Below are 22,734 nucleotides of genomic sequence, written 5' to 3'. Positions count from 1 at the left end.
AACAGAAGCATTTTGATTTGGTAGTAATTGTAGTAATTATTTGCTACCAGGGCAGATATGAATACAATATAATGGGACTGATTATTTATCAGCATTCAACACCAGAAAGAAAATGCTGGTAAATAGCAGAGGGTTTATTTTGAGGAACTGTTTAAAGCCAAGAAAGGACAAAATATCTCTGTTCCAAACAGGGCCTGTGGAGGCTCCGTGGCAAAGATCTGAAAAAGCCTTTCAGGTTTCACAAGAGCTGTATATGATTGAGGTTTGGCCCTGATGTGTTTGACTTGGTGGCACTGCCAAGGCCAGATTTGCTGAGCAGGCAAGACCCTGACCAACATATTGCCAAATGTCACCCACTGGCAAAGAAACTACCCAGGTTAGAGCACTTTGGCAACCCATTTTGGAAAAACTTAGCAAAGATGCTTCAAACACTTGCAAAAACAGGAGAGCGGTAGGCACACCAAGACAGGTCTCACACCAGCAGTATTCGCCATCCCTCAGTGGGGAGCCAAGACCTGTGTCACACATGCTCCCAGGCCACTAGAACAAGGACAGCTGCTGACCATCCTGCTTTGGAGTGTCTGCAGGACATGCCAGAGCAAGGCAGGCATTTCTCCTAGGGGACCCTTTGGTAAGAAAGCAACTTTTCTCCCATTGCAGATGGCAACCACATTCCTTTCAAAGGGGCTTTGTTGTCCCTATTCACCTCCTTACTTGGCATCCAGTTCCCATGGCACTTTCAGTTCCTCCACTCATCCAGCCTCGGAGCTGCTCTGCTGTGAGCATGTCAGATAAGAACATACAATCAGTTCTGGCCAACCTACTAACAGACCCAGCTGTTACTACAGCAGGCACTGATGTGAGCAGCCACAAAAGCAAACAGATCTTTGGGCTCCTCATGTATCTGGAGCTGCCTGCATATCCTGCCCCATGTTAACTGAAAACACGTGGTCAGGTCCTGCCAGGCTGGCGTGCAGCTACAGCCAGAGTGAGCTCTCAAAGCATCTATAACTTCTGTTTCCTCACCCCCTTGCTTGAATAAGCCCACTGAAATCTAGCTCAGGAAATGGTACGATACCTATATGCTTAAATGTTCTTATCATGACTGATGTTACTTCTGCAGAGCCTTGCCGCTTCAGCTGCATCCTCTTTGGCTTGCTGGGTTGAGGTTTACCATGTGAGGATTACCCATCACTGGAGGATGCTTGTCCTTGCTTTCCTAACATGTTCCTAAATTTCAAAAGATAATTCCATGCATAACATACCCAGTTATGTGCTAAAACCAAACTCACTTTGTTTCTATGACACATGAACACTGGCCAGCCACCCAGGACAGACCTCACACACTTCAGAAACCTGAACCTGAGCTATGCCTTTGTGACCAACCTCCGCACACAGCAACCATGGATGATTCAGGCTCAGCCTGGCTGTGCCAAGGCACGTGATGGATGCCAGACAGCCCTGATGAGCCATGGTTCTCCTAGCAGGCCTCAGCACCCACACACTGAGGGCAGAGAGGACCTGTAGGATGCCCATTTGCAGCCATGCAGGTAGATCAATGAGTGGCTCAGGTTTCAAGCACTCCCTGAGGAGCACTGCAGGAGGTGAATGGGGTCACCCCCAGCCTCACCATCAAACACATGAGGTCTGAGTCACCCCTGAGGCCTCCCCATGGAGAAATTCTTGGAAGTATAAAGGCAATGAACATGCTTACAAGGCAGGGCTGGCATGGCAGGGTCAGTTGCTGGTGCATGTTCCTGTTTGGAGCTATTGGCCCACCTGGAACCCTGGCAGGAGCAGACCCTGCCACTGAGGAGGGGGCAGAGATGGGACTGGCACACAGTAACTTACCCCAGAAAATGCCCCTATGTCACCACCTTCTTCAACCAGAGGTGGGATTTAGTTTCCTAGGTAGTATTTTCCCAGGGTACATGTAGTTTCCTAGGTAGTATTTTTATTTTTTCCTCTTTCTTTATTTTCAGGTATGTAGCAGTGCAAAAACCAAGCTGTCACAGCATCCTGTGGCACAGGGTTCCCCAGTGCAACCCCACACTCTGTGCAGATCTGCCTCTGGTTGTTTGCTTTGAACCTGCCATCTGCTACTTTTATTTGATGTCCCTGAAGTTCTTGTCTGAGAAGCAACAGTATACAATCACACTCTAATTTGTATTGAGTTCCCCTAGTCTTGAGTCACTGGTGTCCAGGTGCCTGCTTCTTTTTAATTCAATGGTGAAAGCTCCCAAGTGCCTCAAGAGCACAGATCAGGCATTCGTAAATTTTTCTTCACTTTTCCAATCATTACTGGTGTGATGCACTGCAGGTTATTACCATAATGGATGAGACTGCAGAAACAGGAAAGAAATACCACCTTTGCCTTGGCATATATAACCAATCTGTATGTCCTCCATGCATCACTGCCTGCAGACACCTGGGAACACACAGCCTCATTCATGCCTCTCCCCTGCACAGGCTCTTCTGCCCATGCTCCAGATGCACATCCACCAGCATCCATCCTTCCAGAACGACACTTGCATGCATGCATGCCCCCTTATCTCTACTCCTCCAATATGTCCTTCTGATTAAAATATAACTAATATGCCATAAATACAAACACCACAGGCACATAAATGCCACTGTAAATGCACTGTGTCTATATACCCACACTTTAACACCATACACCCCATTCAATCCTAACTTGATACACACCCTTGAATGCATTCTTCCACCCCACACCTTGCCTCAACATGCTAGGCAGCTGCTAGGCAGCTTCAGAAAGCGCAAGGGAAAGCCCAAAGTTGTTTGAATGAGATGATCTGTCCAGCTGGAAATTCTGCTTCTCAATTTTTCCTGTGCCAAGCCATGTTTCAGTGGCTTCCATGGAGCCTGGGGTGAGAACCGTGGCCCCAGCAGCACTGCATTTTCCTAGTCAATCCCATAGGTAGGCAGATAGGACAATACTCAGCACGCAGCTGGAAGAAGGGGAGTGGGTGGGTTTTCCAAGCAGCACTGCACTTTGCAGCACAAAGGTGGTGAGTGTGCCACAGATGGGCTTCACATGGAGCCCTGTCAAAGACTGAGCCAGGCAGGTGAGCACAGGGCACCCTGCTCATGGGTGACTGTCAGAGGACAGATGTTTCTGGACAAATGAAACACAGGGAGACAGAAATATATATATATATACACACATCACATGTGTGCATGCATGTACATACATATGTGCCAGAAAAATGTTTGGCCAATACAAAGAAGAGACGATCCTGTGTGCTGGCTGCAAAGGGACTCACCAAGGCTCAGGGTATACATATAACAATCCATTTTGCCACTGCTGTGATCTTGGTTCCTCTCTGCTATTTTTAAAAGGCCATAGCATTAACCTAATTAATTTACTTTTATTGGAGAACAGTATTAGCTTAAATGGTCCTGCTTAAATCGTAGAGAAGCCGTAGCCAAGCTCTTCAAACAGCTGCTCCACCCTCCTACAGATGGTTAACACAGTGAGCTGCACTTTGGCACAACAGCCCTGCTCTCTTCACAGGGTGTTTTCTGCTCTGAAGGGAAACACTTGCACATCTCCAAGCAAGATGGCTCAGAGCAGAGGAAGGACTCAGCTTAGAAGTTACAGGCTCCCCTGCTGAGCCAGGACCCAAACCTGGTGGGAAGCCAGGAGATCCAGAAAAGTAGAGGTCCTGAGGGACCCATGGGACCCATGCCAAGCTGACCGTGCTCACAGTGCTCAGACCTCAGCCGGTATCCCTGCCCATGCTGACGGAGCAGGAACTGTTTGCACAAGCTGGTTTGGAAGCCACAGAGGTGCTAAGCCCTGTAGGATGGATGCCAGAGGCAGCAACAGGGGACAGTGGCTACAGCAAGGACCATGGCTCAAAGACCACAGCTCAGCTCTCATTTCCCTGGTTTCTGCTGGTATCTCCGGCAGTGGGCTTTGGGAAACCATTCCCACATGCCAGAGTCTGGCATCCAAAGGAGGCCAACATCCTCACTCTCCTTTGTCAGTAGCATTGGTAACTACAGCTGAAAAGTACCCTGTAAGATCTTCATGAATACCCCTAACCTGTCTTCCCTGAGCTTCAGAGTTGTTGCCATATTGCAGTTTATCACCATGTTTCACCACCAAAACTGCCCTGTTCTGTTGTTAACCCAGAGGCCCAAGCTTGCAGGGAGAGATGATGGGTGGGCATGATTGAACTAAATCCAAACAGATGCTGGGGGTCCAGCCGAGAGCCCTGGCACAGGAGCAGCAGCTCTACCCCCAGCTCACCCTAGCCAATGGCCTGGCTGTGCAATGCCAAGCTGTGTACCAGCTTACCACCCTTCACTGGCTGTACCCTGCCTTCAGAGCGCTAGGTGTTTGTACCTCCAGCCTAGCGGATACAAGGGCAATGCATCCCTCTCTGAATACACAAAATAGACTTACAGCAAGCTTGACCTGGCAGAGGCCTACAGATGATCAGGGTTTGTGGAGTCATAGCCACCACCACGGCTTTGAACAGCATCTGGGGCTCCAAGGGTGAGTGTGCTGAGGGATCAGGATGTGCTGGAAGAAACATCCCAGAGGAAAGCATTCTGTAAGGGAGGGTGGACTTGGGGGAGCCAGCAAGGCACTGTACAACCCTTGCAAAATTGGCCAAGGCTAATTAACAAGCTGCAGCTGACAGAGAGGGGAGGATTTCAAGATAAGAGAGATGGCAAGAAGCCTAGAGGAGATCAGAGCTTGGAGGGAAGAATGGAAAAAGCCTCCTGGGACTGAATCTAAGTAGGACTGCTAAGGGAATTTATGCTAATATCTCTCAGGAGGCCTTAGAAAAGGGGACATAGATAATAGCCTCGTGAGATGCTGGTGAAGATACAGAGTTAGCAGTAGGGGAGAGACAGGAATTAGCTGAAGTAGATAACAAGGGGAGGGAAATGTACATTACAGGCACCTGAGATGGAGTATTTAGAGCAAAATCCAGAGGAAGGGATGAACTATAGCTAAATAATGCAGAAGGAAAAGTACTCTGGCTGTAAACAAAAGGGCTGTGGAGACTCTCAGGACAGATATGCAAGACTTCCTGAAGTTAAAATTACAAGCCAAAGACCATTTGGGTAGTTACCCACCCTTCTGTTTTGGGGGAGGCTGGAAACCTCCAGTCATGCTACAATTGACTTGCCCACGCAATAGGCAAGTCACTTGAAAGCCAAAGCACCATCTTGGTGAGGGAAGAACCAGTGAGGGACAATACACCATACCTCAAATGGAGCAGCTGCACATACAAAGAACCTGGTATTCCTTTTGGAAAAGCTCTTCATTTTCAAAGCAATCCACTTGCAGACATGGCCTCCTTGCATTGTGAAGTGCTTGGGACTGGCTGCACTGTGTCATAGTTCACTCTACTCCACCCCCTCCATACCCTTGCCCACAAACACCCAGAAGATGGCAAACGCACAAGACCCACCAGAGGTGTGAATATAGCAGCTGTTACACTTAATTTCATTGTGGATTTTAATTTTTTTTTCTTCTGATTGAAAAAGAAAAGACAGAAAAGTTACAAAAGTAGTAAAAGGCAACAATATCTGCAGGACATCCCTGTTTCCTGCTCCCACATGGGGCAAGGCTGCCTGCCCCACCTGCTGGCTGGCAGGAACACACCTCTGGTCCCCAGCACCTTGGCAGCCCTTTTTGAGCAAAGCCTGAGGCTGCAAGGCCATGTAGAGGCTGCCACCCCAGCCAGTTGCACAAGGAATGTACCTCTTAGCTGGGTACCAGTCTATGGCTGTCCCATCTCCTGAGCACAGGGATTTGGTCCAAAGGAGCAATGTTTCCTGTCTGGCACTGGTCAGCTTGATCTGGCAGCAGTTAAAAAGCTGAGGTGTGCCATCAAAACAAGATAAGCAGAATTTCTACAGGGGCAGGAGGAATCAGCAGAGTAACTGTGCTCTCTTGGAAATAGAGACTTGCAGGGAACCATGATGGTCTGCCAGAGGTCCCTCACCAGTAAAGACAAGTGACCTCTTGGAGGTGATGCTGGTGCAGGGGGTGGCCCAGCTGTCACAGTCTGGAGCCGAACAGCAGGCAGAGCTGGGATAGCATCAGGACAGACATCCCCTCACCACCTTGCCCCTCACCATCTTGTTTCTAGCTGTTCTGCCTGCCTGAATGACAGGAGTTAGGAAGAAGAGAGGGGGTCTGGGATTCAGGTCCCCAAGCCTACAGCCTTTGTACCTTCCCCAGGGGTTTCAGTGAAGGGCCCAGACTAGCTCACTGGGTAGCCTCCTACTGGCAGCTCGACTGACCACTGGTCTCAACCAAAGAGCAGCATCAAAGACTCTACACTGAGGCAGATTTAAAAACCAAAAAATTATTTTGTATTACTCACAGTTGCTTCTCCTGATCTGGACAAACTACTTTCTTGCCCTGACACTCAGATACAGGCTCATAGTGGACAATGCCTACACCAAGAGGTTACTCTCTCCACCAGGTCCAGCAAGAGGAAAGGCCTTGTTCCTCTGCCTCAACATGAGAGGCAAGAGCTTGTTCTATTAACTCCTGCCTTTAGCACAAAACACGCACATGCCTCAAGGATAGATCTCAGCCAAACACCAGTGGTAGCAAGGCCTTGCATGGTCCCAACAGCCCCAGAACTGTCTGTGCAGAAATGTCCCCCACCTTCACTCAAACTCCCCTCCTGTTTCTTACACCAACAGCCACAAAATTGACTTTCTCCCCACTCCTTGCTTCATCTGGGAATATTGTCCCACTGATACCAGAAGAGTGTACCTGAATTTAACAGCTAGCCTAAACAAGGGGAGTGGAAAGCTTGCTGGAGACATTAAATTGGTTTGAGTTTGGTGGTACCAGTTACCTTCACCATCATATAGTGGGACAATACTATGGAGAAGTGTTACATACCCCAGAACACACACTGCCTCAGCAGAGAAGAGACCCAGTCACCACCAAGTTCCTCTCTTTGATGATGCTGAGAGGACTGAAGGTGGGCGCTGCATTTTCCTGGATGGCTCAACACAGATCTTCCAATTCTAGAATTTTATTCTAACCCCAGATCTACATATGGATGTTTCACTCTCCTATTTCAATCTCTTTTTGGACAGTATCAATAAACTGCCAGCAGATCATCTAGAATGCACAGCTAAATGTGCCAGTTACTCCTTCACACACCTCCCTGTCCTAGGGTTTTCCACTTAAGAGAGCTTGATGTGAATGCAATTGTACCAATCTCAGAGAGGGATCTTCTTGTTTTGCAAGCAGCTCTGTATAGCCTCTTTCTCCAATCCTGAGGTCACTTGTGAGTGGGAGAAGTGTCAGGTCTATAGCAAAGCACTGTAGACCCAGGTATCCTTGGCAAACTGACTGGATTTGGTTTCACAGCTTGATCACTCATCCCTGCTGCCATGCCGGTTATACTAACCCCTGAACACCTCCTGAATATCTTCAGTTGCCACCATCCTCATGTTTGACACTGCCTTGGTGGCAGTTCTTGTGGTTTGTGGACCTGACTGGTTTGCTTTGCCCTGAAAGACAAAACTCACCCCCATTGCCACTGCTCGAATCCATCAGTGGTATGAGAACAGGCACTGCTGCCAAGCCATTCGCTTCTTCCTGCCAGAGCAGCTGCATTGCAAAGATGTGTCATTGCCCCTTCTTTTCCCACCCCTCCCCTTGGGTATCATCACCTCCCCTTCTCCCTGCCAGGCAGGACACTGGTTGATAGTTCCTGAGGTTTTCTGGAGAAACTCCTTCAGTAGGCACAGGGAGCTATCGGGCTCAGCGGCTCAGCGGCTTCAAGGTGCTGAGGGAACGGAAGGCAAAAGTGGAGGGATCATACCTAAAGTGGGGCGGCGGGCGGCCTCCGTTGATGCTCTGCAGGAGAATAAGAAGAGGCATGAAGTCAGTGCTCATGTCAGCTGCAAACAGTGAAGTTCCTGCCTTGAGTGCTTTGCCATCCCTCTCTCTGATACAATTACACCTCCTTGAATGGGTGGTCATGCTTGCACTTGCAGCAAATGGCACTAACATAAGCAGTGCGAGCACTTTGCTCACATCCTTGCTCTTACCCTTCAAGACAAAAAGCAGGCACACCTCCCTTCCTCCAGGACTGAGGTGCCTAGGCTACACCTGACTAGGGTCCATGGCACCTGTAGCCACTAAAGGAAACAGAATATCCATGATGCATTTAGAGTACCAGAGTCAGAAAAGCATCACTACCAAAAGGTATCACATGGAAAAGCTAAATTCACTTGGCCTTGAAGTAAGATCTCATACACTTTTAGAGCATGGAGACAAACCAAGTTCTCTGGAAATGGATTCTTCAACCCCATTTTTCAACAGCTCTCCAACAAGGATTTACAAACCACTATTTCCTAAAGTCTCAGGCATGCTGAAACTCTCCAGGGGCTTGGTTCCAGACTCTACAGTTTGGCGAGGAATGGCTAAGAAATGCTTGGAGGAAAATATCCCACCCCCAAGGCCTGACAGACTGGTTTTACTATGGCCACTAATTCTCTCCCCTTTTGCTCCCAGTGTTCAGAGCATGGCCAGAGCAGGTCCACAGTAAGGAGGCCAAAAATAGCCATGTACTCCCTGAACTGTGTGACAGGTCAGAAATGCTGTTTTCCACTAGGCTGTACTGGGATATGTGGATCCCAGAGGAATTATAGTGCCAAAGAAGTAATTCCACTCTGTTAAATGCGAAGAGCTTTCCTTTTACTTTTCAGGGACTTTGGTTTGTTTCTTTCCTTATGCAAGCAGAAGCACTAGTAGGACAGCTATTTCACTGATACTTTCTGGCCAGGAGAGGAGGTCTCACTTGCTCAAGGGTCCAGGAGAGTGTTTAATCATGATTCTGTAGAGCTCATTCCCTAGGAATATGTGGAAAGTTAAGCAGCTCAGAAACTCATGCAAACATCTCCTACTCTTATCTCACTTCCATCACTCTTGGGAAGGGCTTTACCACTATTTTTACAGAGGTTAGGAAAAAACCCAAAAACCTACAGGTTGGGTAGAGAAGTGATTGAGAGCAGCCCTGCAGGAAAGGACTTGGGGGTGGTGCTTGATGAAAAACTCAACGTGAGCCAGCAGTGTGCACTCACAGCTCAGAAAGCCAGTGGAATCCTGGGCTGCATCAAAAGCAGAACAGCCAGCAGGTCAAAGGAAGTGATTGTCCCTCTCTACTTTGCTCTTAGTGAGACCCCACCTGGACTACTGTATCCAGCTGTGGAGTCCCCAACAGAAGAAGGGCATGAAATTCTTGGAGCAAGTCCAGAGGAAGACATGAAGTTGTTAAGGGGACTCGAGCACCTTCCCAGTGAAGACAGGCTGAGAAAGTTGGAGCCTGTTCAGCCTGGAGGGAAAAAGGCAGCATGGAGACCTCACAGGAACTTTCCAGTATCTGGAAACAGTCTTCAGGGAAGCCAGACAGAGACTCTTCCTCAAGAACTGTAGTGACAAGATAAGAAGTTATGGGTACAAATTGGAAGAGGTGAAATTTAGTCTAGATATTAGGAAGACATTCTTTCCTGTGAGGGTGGTGAGACAGGGAACAGGTTGCCCAGGGAGGTTGTGAATGCCCCAACCCTGGCAGTGTCCAAGGTGAGGCTGGGTAAGGCCCTGAGCAGCCTGGTCTGATGGGAGGCGTCCCTGCCCATGACAGGTGGGATTAGAACCAGATGATCTTTAAGGTCACTTCCAACTTTCGACATTCTGTGTGATTCAGACAGGGCTCTGGTGTTACGTGACTCCCTGTTCCTTTTCTAGGCCTTTCCTAACTAGAACTATGGTCTCCTTTGCTTAGCCTGCACTGTGAGACTGTTCCTCAAAGAATTAGGCTTTTTAGGAACAATTACCAACTCTACTGTCTCACAGAAGACAGAGGTTCATTCCAGCACTTCAGATTCAGGTCTATCACATACCTAACAGCATGGCAAGGTGATGTTTTGATGCCTCCACCTCTCCTCTGCCTGGATATTAACTTGTCATCACAAGACAGCAACACACAAATATCCCCTAAAAGCTGCTCAGATGGTTTGTCTCACCCAAACACACACAGCAAATCAGAGTGAGCTAAGGAAGTGTCTAAGCCAGGCCCTGAGTGCTGCAATAACTGCTGCAGGATCTGGAAGCCTCTTGTCTCTAAGGCTCTTGGTCAGAGCTCAGCCCCACTAGGCAGCAGCCTTCATGTCAGGAAAGACCTCTAAAAGCCAGTGTGGGCAGTATGTTCCTGCCTAGTTGGTATCTCTTCTGCAAATTAAGATGGGCAGTTGAGAATGGAAAATGCCAACACGGTGCTTGGCATCAGCTGTGCCTGGAGTTTCAGCCAGCAAATCATGCCCTGCTACATCCCCCTGACACCTTGGCTAGCAGAATATGAGAGGCAGATTTAAGAGCCTTTATTCAATAGCCACCTGCTGTGGGGTTATATATGGTGTATGCTCTGGCAAGCCTCAGAGCTGGAAGGTAACATAGCAACCCCCCTATTCAAAGCTAAGGGGTAGAATAAATCAGCACATTTGTCCTCTACAGCAGAGAAGGTCCCCTGCCAGTGCCAAGAGGGAATGGGAACAAAGAACCTGGAAGTCCTCTCCATTTTGAAATGCTAGACAGGATTAGGGAAGGCAGCTGAATCCATTCATTTCTGGCAGACAGCAGATGAAGAGGCTGGGGAAAGACGGGTCCAAAGGACAGACAAAAGTCATCTACAAAACTCAACAGGCTTTGGGTAGAAAGCTGTGCTATGGTTTCTCTCTGGATCTTCTTCTGGGGCCAATGTGAGGGGCAGAGAGCCTTCCCAGGGCACTGCCAGGACGATGGGCACAGAACAGGTGAGGTTGAAGGTCAGGGATGAGAGAAGATGCAGGAGGATGCCAAGATTGACGGGTAGTCATGCAGCTACAAGTGAGGCTCAAAATGCACCCAATCCTGCCTCTTCATCGTGGCACCTCTCAAGCAGCCACAAGATGACCACTGGCTTTCAACAACCGCAGACAAGGGCAGAGTGAGAACAGGCCTGTGCCCAGCTGCAGGCAGTAACAGGAGAGGCAGTAACCTGACTGCCCTGATCCATAGCAACACTGACCAATCTGCCTCCTTTATAACCCTGAGCAACACAGGATCCTCATGCACCTGCTCCCTGACTGACGGGGCAGCACCTCTGGTACCTACACTGCTGGAGGTAAGAAATCTCCAAATCCCTCAACTCTCTTCTTGCAGAGGAGTATTTTTAGATTGGAGTTCATATCCAGCTCTAGGGATGACCGACCTGATCTGGCTTAGTTCAAGACACCATTTGGGATCACAGCATGTGGTGGTCTGGTCCTGAAGGGTAGCAAAAGGCAAAGTTCTGTAGATGTATTTCCAGAACAAAAATGGATAGAGCCAGCTGCCAGAGAGGGGAACATGTTCCTGCCACCCTGTCGTTTGGGCCAGTTGTCTCTCTGTAGTCTGGGTAAGCATCCTCACCAGCCTGCTCTTCTCCTTGGGCACACCATGCCTCGGACTTTGCTTTGACTTTGGAAGGGTCTTAAGAGTTGTTGCCGCCACAGCAGGTCCCCAGGGAGTTTGCCATAAACCTCCCTGACAGCACCTGGTGAGCAACCCCAGGCCAGCTCCTGCAGAGGCTGCTCAGAGCGCAAACAATATGCACTTGACATTAAAGGCTCATGTGTTCACTCTAATGGCATTCGGACAGCTGGGTACCGCTCAAAGAAAGGAGCCTAATATGGGCCCTGTGCTAATGGAAATCATTAACCAGAGCCCTCAATTTGCTAAGCAATGTATTTACACAGCTGGAGAATGGCCCCAGTCAGACTCACACGGCTGCCACAAGAGAACACAAAGGTTCAGACATAGACTCTGTCAAACACACATGCTCACTTGCACATACTCACCTGCCTCAGGTTCTCCCCAGTACACAGGCGCTTCCCTGGTCACTTGTGCACACACAGACTCCTGACTCAGAAATCACAAAGAGGGCTGTTCCACTCATACAAACCTTTCCTGCTTGTAAAGTAATTCAAGCCATGCAGAGCCGGAACTTCACAGCATCCAGGGGATTGGCTAAGGCACCACAGTTCATCACTGGCTCATACAGCTGCTCAGAACACAAGGTAGTTCCAGCACCTGAAGATACCCACACTGCTCCACTGCGCACCTGATTTGGATTAGATGAGCTCTTAAGGGTGGCAAACTCATGTTACACGTTTCAAGCAACTAGGTACAAACGACCTTGGTCAAGGATGCCTCTTCACCTGTGTACATGAGCCTACATGTACACTCCTGCCAACGTGTACTGTTCTCACCAATAGCATTATCACCTTTAAATACAGGAGGGCAAATAAACAACCAGGTTTGAAACATATCTGAAGTGTATTAACAAAGAAGCACATCTAAATATAGTGAATGGAGGGAAGTGCCTCAAAGAAGGCCCATAAGATTAAACATCACAGAAGAAATGCCAATTTCAATCATATTAGCAGCTCTCAGAAAACAGACAAATGTAAAACTGTTCCATACACTCATCCGTAACATAATTGTACATTTCAGCAAAGAAAGAGTATACAGGAAGAAGACAAACATGTAAAGCTAAATCTATTAATATGGAGCCATATTCCTTCTAGAAACAAATCCCTTACTTCTATGAAGTCTGGGAAAATATCCCAAATGCAGACAGTAACTTGATTTTGGTCTCATGATTTCACAGAATCACAGTTCTCCTCTCTGGACAAAGCCAAAGTGACCACACGTCCAGGTGAGCTTTCAGCTGTGGGAATGACAATCCTCAGAGGAGCAAGGAAATGCTCAACACAACAACATCTTCAAAGTGAGTGGTGTGATAGGGGAGATGGAAAATTAAGAGGACTCTTTGGTCCTCTTTCTTAAGGGCTCTAATATCCAGGTAAGATTCAGAACCAGATCATCTTGTGCACTTTACCAACCCATCCCTACTCAAGGCCAATCCAGCACAAGAGTCCCTTCTTTCCTACTCTTGGGCCCCAGTGGTTGGGAAGTGTTGCTGAGCTCCATTTAAAGGATGCTGCCTTCCAGTGGTGGGTGAATGATCCCTTTGCAGTCTGTAGACTCACTTGTTAAAAGTCCTTTGGGATGAAAGGCACCGTGTAATTGCAAGTTGTAAGGGCACATCCAATTTCCACCACCACCCAGTGTGGAAAGGAATAAATCCACAGAATAGCTTTGGCAAGGACAGATGCCTGCCTGGGATGCTGCCTGTTTGTGAGACAGCTGCCTTGCCCAGGAGTGGGCGGGGCCAGGTATTCAGGCAGAGCACAGAAAGAGTAAAGGCTGTCAGACTCCAGAGATGAGCATTTACAGGTACACTGATTTAACTCCACTTTGTCCTCCTTCCTCTCACCCTTGCTAAGTGTTAGCAAATAAACTTCTTCACTCTTCAACTTTGATGTGTGAAACCATCAGCTGTGAGCAAGGGAAGGGGACCCACATGCCTGCTCCTAGTTACATCTGTAATTCCAAATAGGGTTCTGCCCAGGCCACCTTCCCAACATCTCTGCCTCAGTTTCTTCAATGCTTAATACATATATGTCCTGGTTTCTACTGGGATAAAATTAATTTTCCACCTAGTAGCCGGTGTATCCTGTGGCTTAGATTTAAGATCAGAATAATGGTGACAGCAGTAACTAAAAATATCAGTCCGTTAAGCAGTGTTTATACTAAGTTAAGGACTTCTCAGCTTCTCATGCCCTGACAGTGAGAAGGTTTGGAAGGGCATGAGAAGCTGGGAAGGAAACAGCCAGGACATCTGACCCCAACTAGACAAAGGACTTTTCCATACCATATGATGGTATAAGCCGGTGGTTTGCCTTCCCAACCATGATGCATTCCTGCTTTCCTGGAGATGGCTGAACACCTGCCTGCCCATGGGAAGCAATGAATGAATTCCTTGTTTTGCTTTGCTTGCATGCACGGTTTTTGCTTTCTATATTAAATCATCTTTATCTCACCCCACAAGCCATCTCACATTTACCCTCCCAATTCTCTCCCCCAAGCCACGGGGGCAGCAAGTCAGCAACTTCATCATGGGGTTAAGCCACAACAGTACACTACAGCCAGGATGAATTAATTAACTTCTAGGTGTTTCAACCTTCTGATGAGAGGCGATTTCTTTTCAATTACAGTCTTGCTTCAGGCAGTTTTCAAGAAATAGTCTCTGGCAAGCAGGACCAGCTCGTCCAGTGGAACAACAATTCACATTTAACTGCTTATTCATTAACTCTGATACAGCCTCTAAGAATTTATTTCAGTCACAGACCTGGAGCAGCTCAAGGAGGAAATTTTCACAGGCTAACTTGTTTCCTCTTGAAAGTCTGTCCTCCACTCCCAGGTTCATATAGAGTTTTATTTCAAGGAATAGTTACATAATAGACCATGCCAGAACTTCCTTTTATGACTACTCTTTTCCCTTCTCTTCCAAGAAAAAAAAAGGTCATCTCCAAATGTTGTTCTGACAAGGAACCCAAAACTTTGCAGTGGGCACTGTTTTCTTATGATTTTCATCACCCTGCCCTAAAAGACTGAAAGACCTGTCTGCCATCACCAACATAAGGCCGCCTAACACCGATTTCTTTCCATACCACCACATCGCAAAGAGCAGTTCAACAGTTTACAAACACATCATTGTTCCTCTTAGAAAGGTTAAAATTTTTTTTAAAAAAATCAAACATTTGCAAATGTGTGTGCAAAATTGTCAGGTAGCAACTACCAGACTTACAGAGGTGCCACCAGACAGACAACACTGAACCTTTTTGGACGGTACTTCAAAGAGCCTAGTATATGCCTGTTGGTCACTTGCCCAGGAGCAGAAATTGACAGTTTCAGCTCTGGGTCCTTGCTAGCATCAGTATGATAAGCCTTTCTTCTCCTCTCTCACACATCTTTAGATACATCTTTGACAAAGCTGACTGCAAGCTTTGATTTTGCCTGCCTGACAACCTGAAGGAAAGAGGCTGCACAAATAAAGGGACAGATGGGTCATTCAGAGGGACAGTCTGTCACTGCTCCCTGGCCAAGCTGGGGAACCCACCACTCCAGGGTCCCAGTAAAGATCATGCTCTGAAGGCAAAACAAATCTCTTAGGAACAAGTGAATGAGCCCGTATTTCCCTACTAGAGAGCCATGTCTTGCACCCACTTTTTTTCCTTCTGATAAGAAGTTGCCTGTGCTTCCTGTATACCTGCAGCAGTTCCTGCAAATACTACAGGGTCTGCATGTGCCAGAGCAGGAGAAGAGGCAAGCACAAGAGTAGCTCCAAAAGAACACAGACACACACAAGGCACAATCTGGCCCTAAATCTCCAAATGCATCTGAGTAGAGTCCTTAGTTTTGGTCTGTATACAAGTGACACTACCTCACCTTCTCCTTCCTCCCCATCCTCCCATTACAGCCCTTGCTGTGTAGCAGGAACACCCTCCTGTCAGAGAGATCGCACCAGCTGCCTCACAGCCCTCTTCCCTTGGGGCCAGGAACCCCAGGTACCATGCTTCCCACAGAGCTGGCACGTGGTGCCTACTTGAGCGTGTGCAGCTTCCAGTTTGCATGAGGCCAGGGCAAGCAGATTCCCTCTGGTTAGGCAGGCTGGCACAGAGCAGCACGCTGCTTTCAACTTGAAGGGTACACAAATTAAACCTGCAAAGTGAGGATTAATTAGCCTGGCATCAGCAGGCTGCGAACACATGCTGACATAGTGAGCTTGCCTCTGGACAAACCACCCCAGCTGTGGAAGCCAAGCGCAGGAAGTGGGTGTATTATGGGAGAGGTGTGTGGGAAAAGAAGATCACATCTCTAGGGACTGGGAGAGGCAACGGGTGCCAGGTTCCCACAGCCACGCGAACAAAAAGGGAGCAGGAACAACTGCAGTGGGCCTGGATACAGTAAGCAGATGTGCCTAATCAGCCATCGTGGACTTGAAGCTCTGACAGAACAGTGGCTCTCTGTGACCCTGTGCCATCCCCTACCTCTCTATCTCTTTCTGTTCCATCACCCAGATATGACCCAGAAGTCATTAAATCTGACCCTCTCTCTGTGAAACAAGCCTTGCCATTTTCCATTCCCTTGATCCACAGTGCCACTAGCCATAGCCACCATTGACACACAAGGCTGTCCCAGAAGCAATTGGGCTGCACCTTGTTTCTACCACTCCCCACCTCCCCATATTCTTAAACCAGACCCACAACCCACATCAGACCACAAAGCAGGAACAGTGCTGAAAATAGGAAGTCAGCCTCCTCACTCACTAGCCACTTGCTACTTTCATGGTGCTGTGTGGATTGAGAGCTCTTGGTTATTCCACAGAGTCTATTCTGTGGGCACTTAGATGATTCAACAGGTGTGAGGGCATACATGGGAGGAATTTATGAAAAGCAGGAAGCAATAAAAGTTCTTATCCTTACAGAGACAGAAGAGAGACATGACAGCCCCACTTCTACCTGCGATGGGCAGGCTAAAGGCTGGTTAGCCTTTGCCATGAAATCCAGTAAAAGCCAGATATTTGGAGCAGTTTTTAACAGACAGAGGCATTCCCCCCTTGGCTACACAGGACCCTTCCCCACACTGAGGAAACTCTGGACAAAGTCTTTTGTCAGGAATTATTCAGAACAAGGGCTGGTATCCTCCAGGACCAACTATCATCTTCAGCAGGCAGTTCAGTGGCTGGGTTGGGAGGAGTGTACGATACCCAAAGGGATATTCATGCTCCCACTTAGCAGAGGGCCTTCTCCATTTTGCTCAGCAGAAGCATGCCCATCAACTGGAGGGGAAACTGGAATGCCAAAATCCCCATGAGGGGCTTCTGACCATAAAGTAATCCAAGGCTGTGACTGGCCAGGGAGGCAGGTCTCTCTTGTTGATTCTAAAATCAGGGTCAGGTTTAGACACTCAGTCACATACTAGAAACAACCAGGAAGGTTTGACAAACTGTTAGTAAGCTGCAGTTTGGGATTTCTGCTGCCTGACATGCCCTAGGTGTTTATACTCATGATATGGTATGACTAAGGACACAGCTCTAGGAACATGGCCTACAGCTCTCCTCCCTCTACCTCTCTTCAAGTGAGTTACACTTTCTGCTGGTTTCTCAGTGTAACTCACTCTGAAATTACAATCATGGTATTTATCTGCATATTTATATGCATCCAATGCTAAATGCTTGCTCAGCTCCTTGAGAGCCTGTGATGGAAGGAGCCACATTCGTGTTTAGATATAGATATAGATACGTATGTATGATACATACACAGAACCTTCTGATTTTTTTAGAAATCTTTACTTTGTGCTGCACAGCCAGAACCAGAGGTTTGCACCAATACTGCTCTGTCACTTGGTATGCCTTGCACTTGTGAATAGCTCAGGCATCTGCCCAGAAGGCTCTGGCCAGCATATCTCCTTCTCAGCTCTAAGCTGAAAAGATCCCTTGTTTTAGAAGAAGAAAAGCCAGCATGTTTCTGCAGTGGCCTTTTAGGATGCAGAGTAAGAGATAAGACACAGGGAAAGTCATTTAAGGGATCTGGCCCCTGTCCAAGCAGAGGGCATTCTCAACATTGATAAGATCAAGGCAAGAGTACAAGAGGTTTATGTTCCAATTTAAAATTCTTATTTTTACATAGCAGAAAACATCTCTCTGATCAGCCAGGTTATCAGATTGGCCTTGAAATCCTTCCTTCCTTTCTGCCAGCCCCAACAAGATCCTTGAGACACAACTGGTAAGCCCCTGAATGTCTTCTACCCACCTACTGCTGTTAAGACAAGCTCAGCTTCACTAATCCCATTCAGAGACTGCATGTAGAAGTTCAACAAGGAAGACAAAACCAGGAATAAATGACAAACTTTTAACCCTCATCCCAAGATGGCCTGGAGAATTGCAAACTGGTGATATTATAGATACACTTGAAGACAGGTCTCTGCATTCAGAGCTGTCCAAGCCTGGTCTAGGGCAGAGTTACACCCCACGAGCACATGGTCACACAGTCATCCTCCTTCCAGCACTGAGCAAGCGTCTCCATTGCAAAACACCTCACCATGCAAACAGACTCTGGACACTAAAATACCCACAACATGCGTGTGCCCCTCTCCCACTTCCAGTGCCTTGCTTCCAGTTACAGACACGACACTGGCTGGCACTTTGGGGCACCAGGGACCAGGTCTGTACACTCACACTGCCCAGCTCATGTGTCACACACACACAGGCCAACACCTGCCCTGACCTTGCTGTGCTATGTGCTTTGCTATATTTACCTATTATATACAAATCCATAGTTCACGTACATGCTGTCACCTCTAATTTATCTATGCTCTCTTGCCCACAGGGGATGATTCTTCTGTTCCATTATCCTTTACTGGGTGGGAACAGAAGCAAGATTTTTATTTTTAATATTATTTGCTCTTCACTGTAGGCTGCCACCTCTCACAGCTGCTATTCCTGAAAACATTTCAAACTGAGCTGCTGCACATTAGAATAGGTTATCAATCTCTCTTCAATAATCTGTTAGGTTCTTAGAGTAGTCACATCACTAGCCCATTGTCCCACTTAAGAACCACGGAGTGAGTGGAAAGGCTGTAGCTGATCACCACCTGAGCTGGCCCTTGCGAAACTTAAGTACAGGAAACAACAGCAAGGTGACACCTTAGTGTTAAAACAGCAGCAAAACCTGCTTAACAGCAGCAGCAAAACCTGCTTAAGAAAGACTACCAAGGACCACAAACATTTCCGAAGGCTGGAGCTGTTTTTCCATGCCAGAGGGCAAAGACACTGCCCCCTCCATCTCACCTTCCCATTGGAGACTCTTCCAGCAGAAGACAGGGGAAGGAATAATGCAATGATGCATGAGAAAACAACATCTTGCACCCTGACATGCCAGCAAAGCCCCAAGATGTCAAGACAATCAAAGTATCAGCTAGGAGGAGGGTTTTTTTAAAAGCAAGCATCATCTCACAACCACATAAGACACTGATCTCAGCAAGAACAGGATGAAAATGCTTCACTGATGATATTAGAAAGTCACTGTCATCATTGTCCTCACACAAGATGGAATAAGCACGATCCTTTCTCCTACAAGTTATTCAGCAGCAGAAAACTGAAGGAAGAAAGCAAGGATCCTTGCTTCAAATCCCTGGCATAAATCATTAGATATCCTGCCTGCTCTTCAGATCAGTTCACTCATTGCCTGTTCATCCAGCTGTACACTGTCTGATATCTGTGACCATCTCAGTTCAGGAAGAGACTCTACCTGAGCTGAAACAGGAACACTTGTGCATCAGTGCCACAGTGACACAAGCAAAGTGGTTCACATGGTGATGTTTCCTGTTCAGACACACAGACAGCTGCCTGGTTCCTCCAGTAACAGCTCATCAACCCATCGCTATGAGATTTGTCTTCATTTCTTCTACCCTCACCATAATGGACAGGTTCCAACATAAGCCTGTGCCACCAGACCCTCAGCAACAGAGAGCCAAGCTTCTCACCTTGCCTCCTGCTTTCAGTCTTTGCAAAATGCCACATTCAGTAGGGCCTTAGAATAGCCCTTCCAATAGAACTCAGGTCCCTAGTGTGCTCTGACTCCACTACTGAATGTTGGACAAAACTCAGAAATTACAGAGGGGTTGAGGCTGGCGTGCAGCTCTAGAGATGGCTGAGTTCAAACACCCTCCTCTGAGCAGGGTCAGCAGGAACCTATTGCCCAGGACTGCATCCTGGCACACAAAGGCTTTTTCCATGGACAGAGATTCCATTATTTATCTGGGCAACCTGAATATCTTACGTATTGACTTGTGCTCGTTACCTCTTGTTCTGCTGCTGGGCAACATTGAGAAGGAATACCATGCCAAGCATGTCCTGCTGGCTGGATTGAGGATTCCCTTTATATGATGAGAGCACGGCACTGTCTTTCAGAAACATTGACCTCTCTCAGCTGTTTCCAGAGCTGAGGCACTTCAGCAAAGAGTTCTGCCAAGGACCTGCTGCTTCCTTTCTCAGCTGGGTACACAAAAGTGGGCATTCACAATCGCTTGAAAAATGGAGGCAAAAATGCATCTTTACTTAACAGCTCTGCCACCACAGCAAGAGGTTGTGAAATATCACATGCTATTATCATGGAAGCCACAAGTGCCTCAGGTGGAGAGGCACTGTCCCAGCTTGGCAAGGCTGGTCAGAGAATAGTGAATTTTGTGCCATCTGTCAGAAAAGTGTGCTCTCAGTTTTTGCTGTTTATTTTACTGCAAGCTGACGTGGGCTCAAGGACCAAAGGCATAGTTCTCCTTTCAGATTCTCCAGGGGAACAATAGTAAGCCACAATAATGAGTTTAAGGTGTCAGGAAACCACCTCACTGAGACATCACTGAAGCCCAAGGGATTAGAGAAGCACCACCAAGCAACACTGGAAATACCTGGTGTCCAGGGACAAACACCCAGAAAAAACCCAGTGAAAGACCATGGGGCAGGCATAAAGGAAGGTGATAAACAAGTTGTGCTAAAACATTGCAGCAGGATTAGACAGCTGGCAGGTCTGAAGGACAGGCACAGCATGGGGAGAGCTCGTGGGGCACAGAAGGACACAACTATATTGAAAACAATTCAGGCAGAAGCACATGAGTGCACGTAAAAGATCAAGATTAATTGTGCAATCAGAAGTACCGGGTCACTGTGGGGATGCTGAAAGATAGGACTGAAGAGCCCTGTCAGAAGGTGTTTGAGAAGTCAGAAAAATACCACCCCCAGCTGTGCACAAGGCTCTAGCCAGTTCTACCTGCTCCTCCTCCTCTCAGATACCAAATTCATTTCCAGAGCAGTGATGGGCAAGGACATCCAACAGCGTGCTTATCAACTGCAGCACTTCTGGGTACACAAAGGCATCATTCCTATTGCCTGCTGAGTAAAAACCTTGAAAGGATCCTGGTCTGTCATTCATCCCTCTTGCAAGGCTATAAAAAACACTGCAGTGAAAATAGCAGCTTCATCATGATGGATATTTGTTTTTTTCCCCCAGTCTGTTTTTGCCTGTGTATCACAAACATGGAAGATCATATGGACTGAGGTACACCTGCTTTGGTGACAACATGCAAGGTCACAAACAAACAGAATCTTAGAATGTTTTGGTTTGGAAGTGACCTTCAAGATCGTCTAGTTCCAACACCCCTGCCATGACAAGGACACCTTCTACTAGACCAAGTTGCTCAGAACCCCATCCAACTTGGCCACAATTCTTCTTCCAGGGATGGGGCAGCCACAACTTCTCTGAGCAACCTGTTCCAGTGCATCCATCATCCTTATTGTGAAGAGTTTCTTCACAAAATCTAATCTAAATCTACTGTCCTTCAGCTTAAAGCAATTCTTTCTTGTTCTATCACTACACACCCCTGTGAAAAGTCCCTCTCCAGCACCCTCATAGCCCCTTTTAGGTACTGGAAGGTGATACAAGGTCTCCTAGGAGCATTATCTTCTCCAGGCAGAGCAGCCCCTGCTTTCTCAGGCTGTCTTCATGGGGAAGGTGCTGCAGCCCTCTTAACTTCACAGCCCTCCTCTGGACTTGCTCCAACAGTTACATGTCTTTCTTCATTCAGGGAGTCCAGAGCTGGATGCAGCAGCCAGGTAGGGTCTCACCAGAGCAGAGGGGGAGAATCACCTCCCTCAACCTACTTGTCATATTTCTCTTTGATTCAGCCCAGGATACATCTCCCACATGACCATACAGCACTGACCAAAAGAAAGACAAGGTACCCACAAAGGAATCAGGGGTTGGCTGATGAATGTTCTGCTAAAGACAAAACTCTCAGAGGTGTAGGTAACAAAATCTACAAGGACAAGACTTGAGCATATCTGATAGGCATGCAGGCTGTCAAGAATGGAGAGGCTTGAGACACTGCAGCTTCATCCCAGCTAAATAGTCATCCAAGAAAAGTAGCTTTTATCTGTCATCACACAGCCCCATATCCCATATGGGTCTGCAAACACCAGCACATCATGCAGGTACAGTCCCTTTTCCCCAGCTATCTACCATACCTCTCACCCCTACCAAACACCATTTGGTCAATAGGGATCCAAATGACACCCTACCAGACAGCTATGCTGCATGAGCTCATAGCATGGGATGTAGACTTTGACACCAAGGAAGCTTTGAAACCACAGTCTCCAAAATGGAAAAGACAATGTATTATTAGCCTTGTCAACACCTAAACTAAATTGCAACTACATTCTATACTGCACACTAACAACTTCTGTTATGCAGTTGATCAAGCCACAAGAAATCTCCAGAAATCATCTTCTGGACACAGATGTTCAGTGAGAATCACCACATTAGGTATATGTGGAAAGATTTTCTGCACCAGAAAAGAGCAACTTACACAAATTTTAATTACTCTAGTCTTCACTCCACAATTCTTCTTGAGCAGCATCTTCTGAAAGAGAAGTAGAATCCAGGGATAAGTAGAAATAGCATGAACAAACAGAAAGAGGGATATTTTAAGGAGTCCCTTTTAATCAACATTTCATTAATACAAGATGGATGGATGGTTAAGTGGGATACAAAAGATTAAGAATTACCAAAGGTGGCCAGCAAGTAAATCAACCTAATCTGAGACTGTCTCACACAGCCTGCACAGAGACCTCTGGCTTAGATTTTGAAAGAACATACAAGAAATTTCCCAGGGAAAAAGACAAAACAACTTCCTGAAAGGATATTTCTTCTTAATTTCATCAATTAGTGGCTAAA

General features: G+C 47.2%; 1 protein-coding gene across 4 annotated transcripts in view; it reads right to left on the bottom strand.

Annotated features, from left to right (window-relative positions):
* Positions 1–6,335: 6,335 nt before the first annotated feature.
* Positions 6,336–22,734, bottom strand: part of LOC137471323 (uncharacterized) — a 65,748-nt gene continuing 49,349 nt past the window's right edge. For 2 of the 4 annotated variants that reach the window (XM_068185535.1, XM_068185537.1), the window contains exons 4-5: positions 22,367–22,420; positions 6,336–7,876 (exon numbers count right to left, since the gene is read on the bottom strand). In XM_068185535.1, the coding sequence (XP_068041636.1) occupies positions 7,781–7,876; positions 22,367–22,420 (150 nt within the window). In that variant the 3' untranslated portion in view covers positions 6,336–7,780. The remainder of the gene's footprint in view (positions 7,877–22,366; positions 22,421–22,734) is intronic. The other 2 variants (XM_068185536.1, XM_068185538.1) reach the window with 2 other exon arrangements.

This window comes from Anomalospiza imberbis, chromosome 3 (assembly GCF_031753505.1).
Source record: "Anomalospiza imberbis isolate Cuckoo-Finch-1a 21T00152 chromosome 3, ASM3175350v1, whole genome shotgun sequence".
NCBI lineage: Eukaryota > Metazoa > Chordata > Aves > Passeriformes > Viduidae > Anomalospiza > Anomalospiza imberbis.
This window is presented reverse-complemented; position numbering and strand designations above follow the sequence as displayed.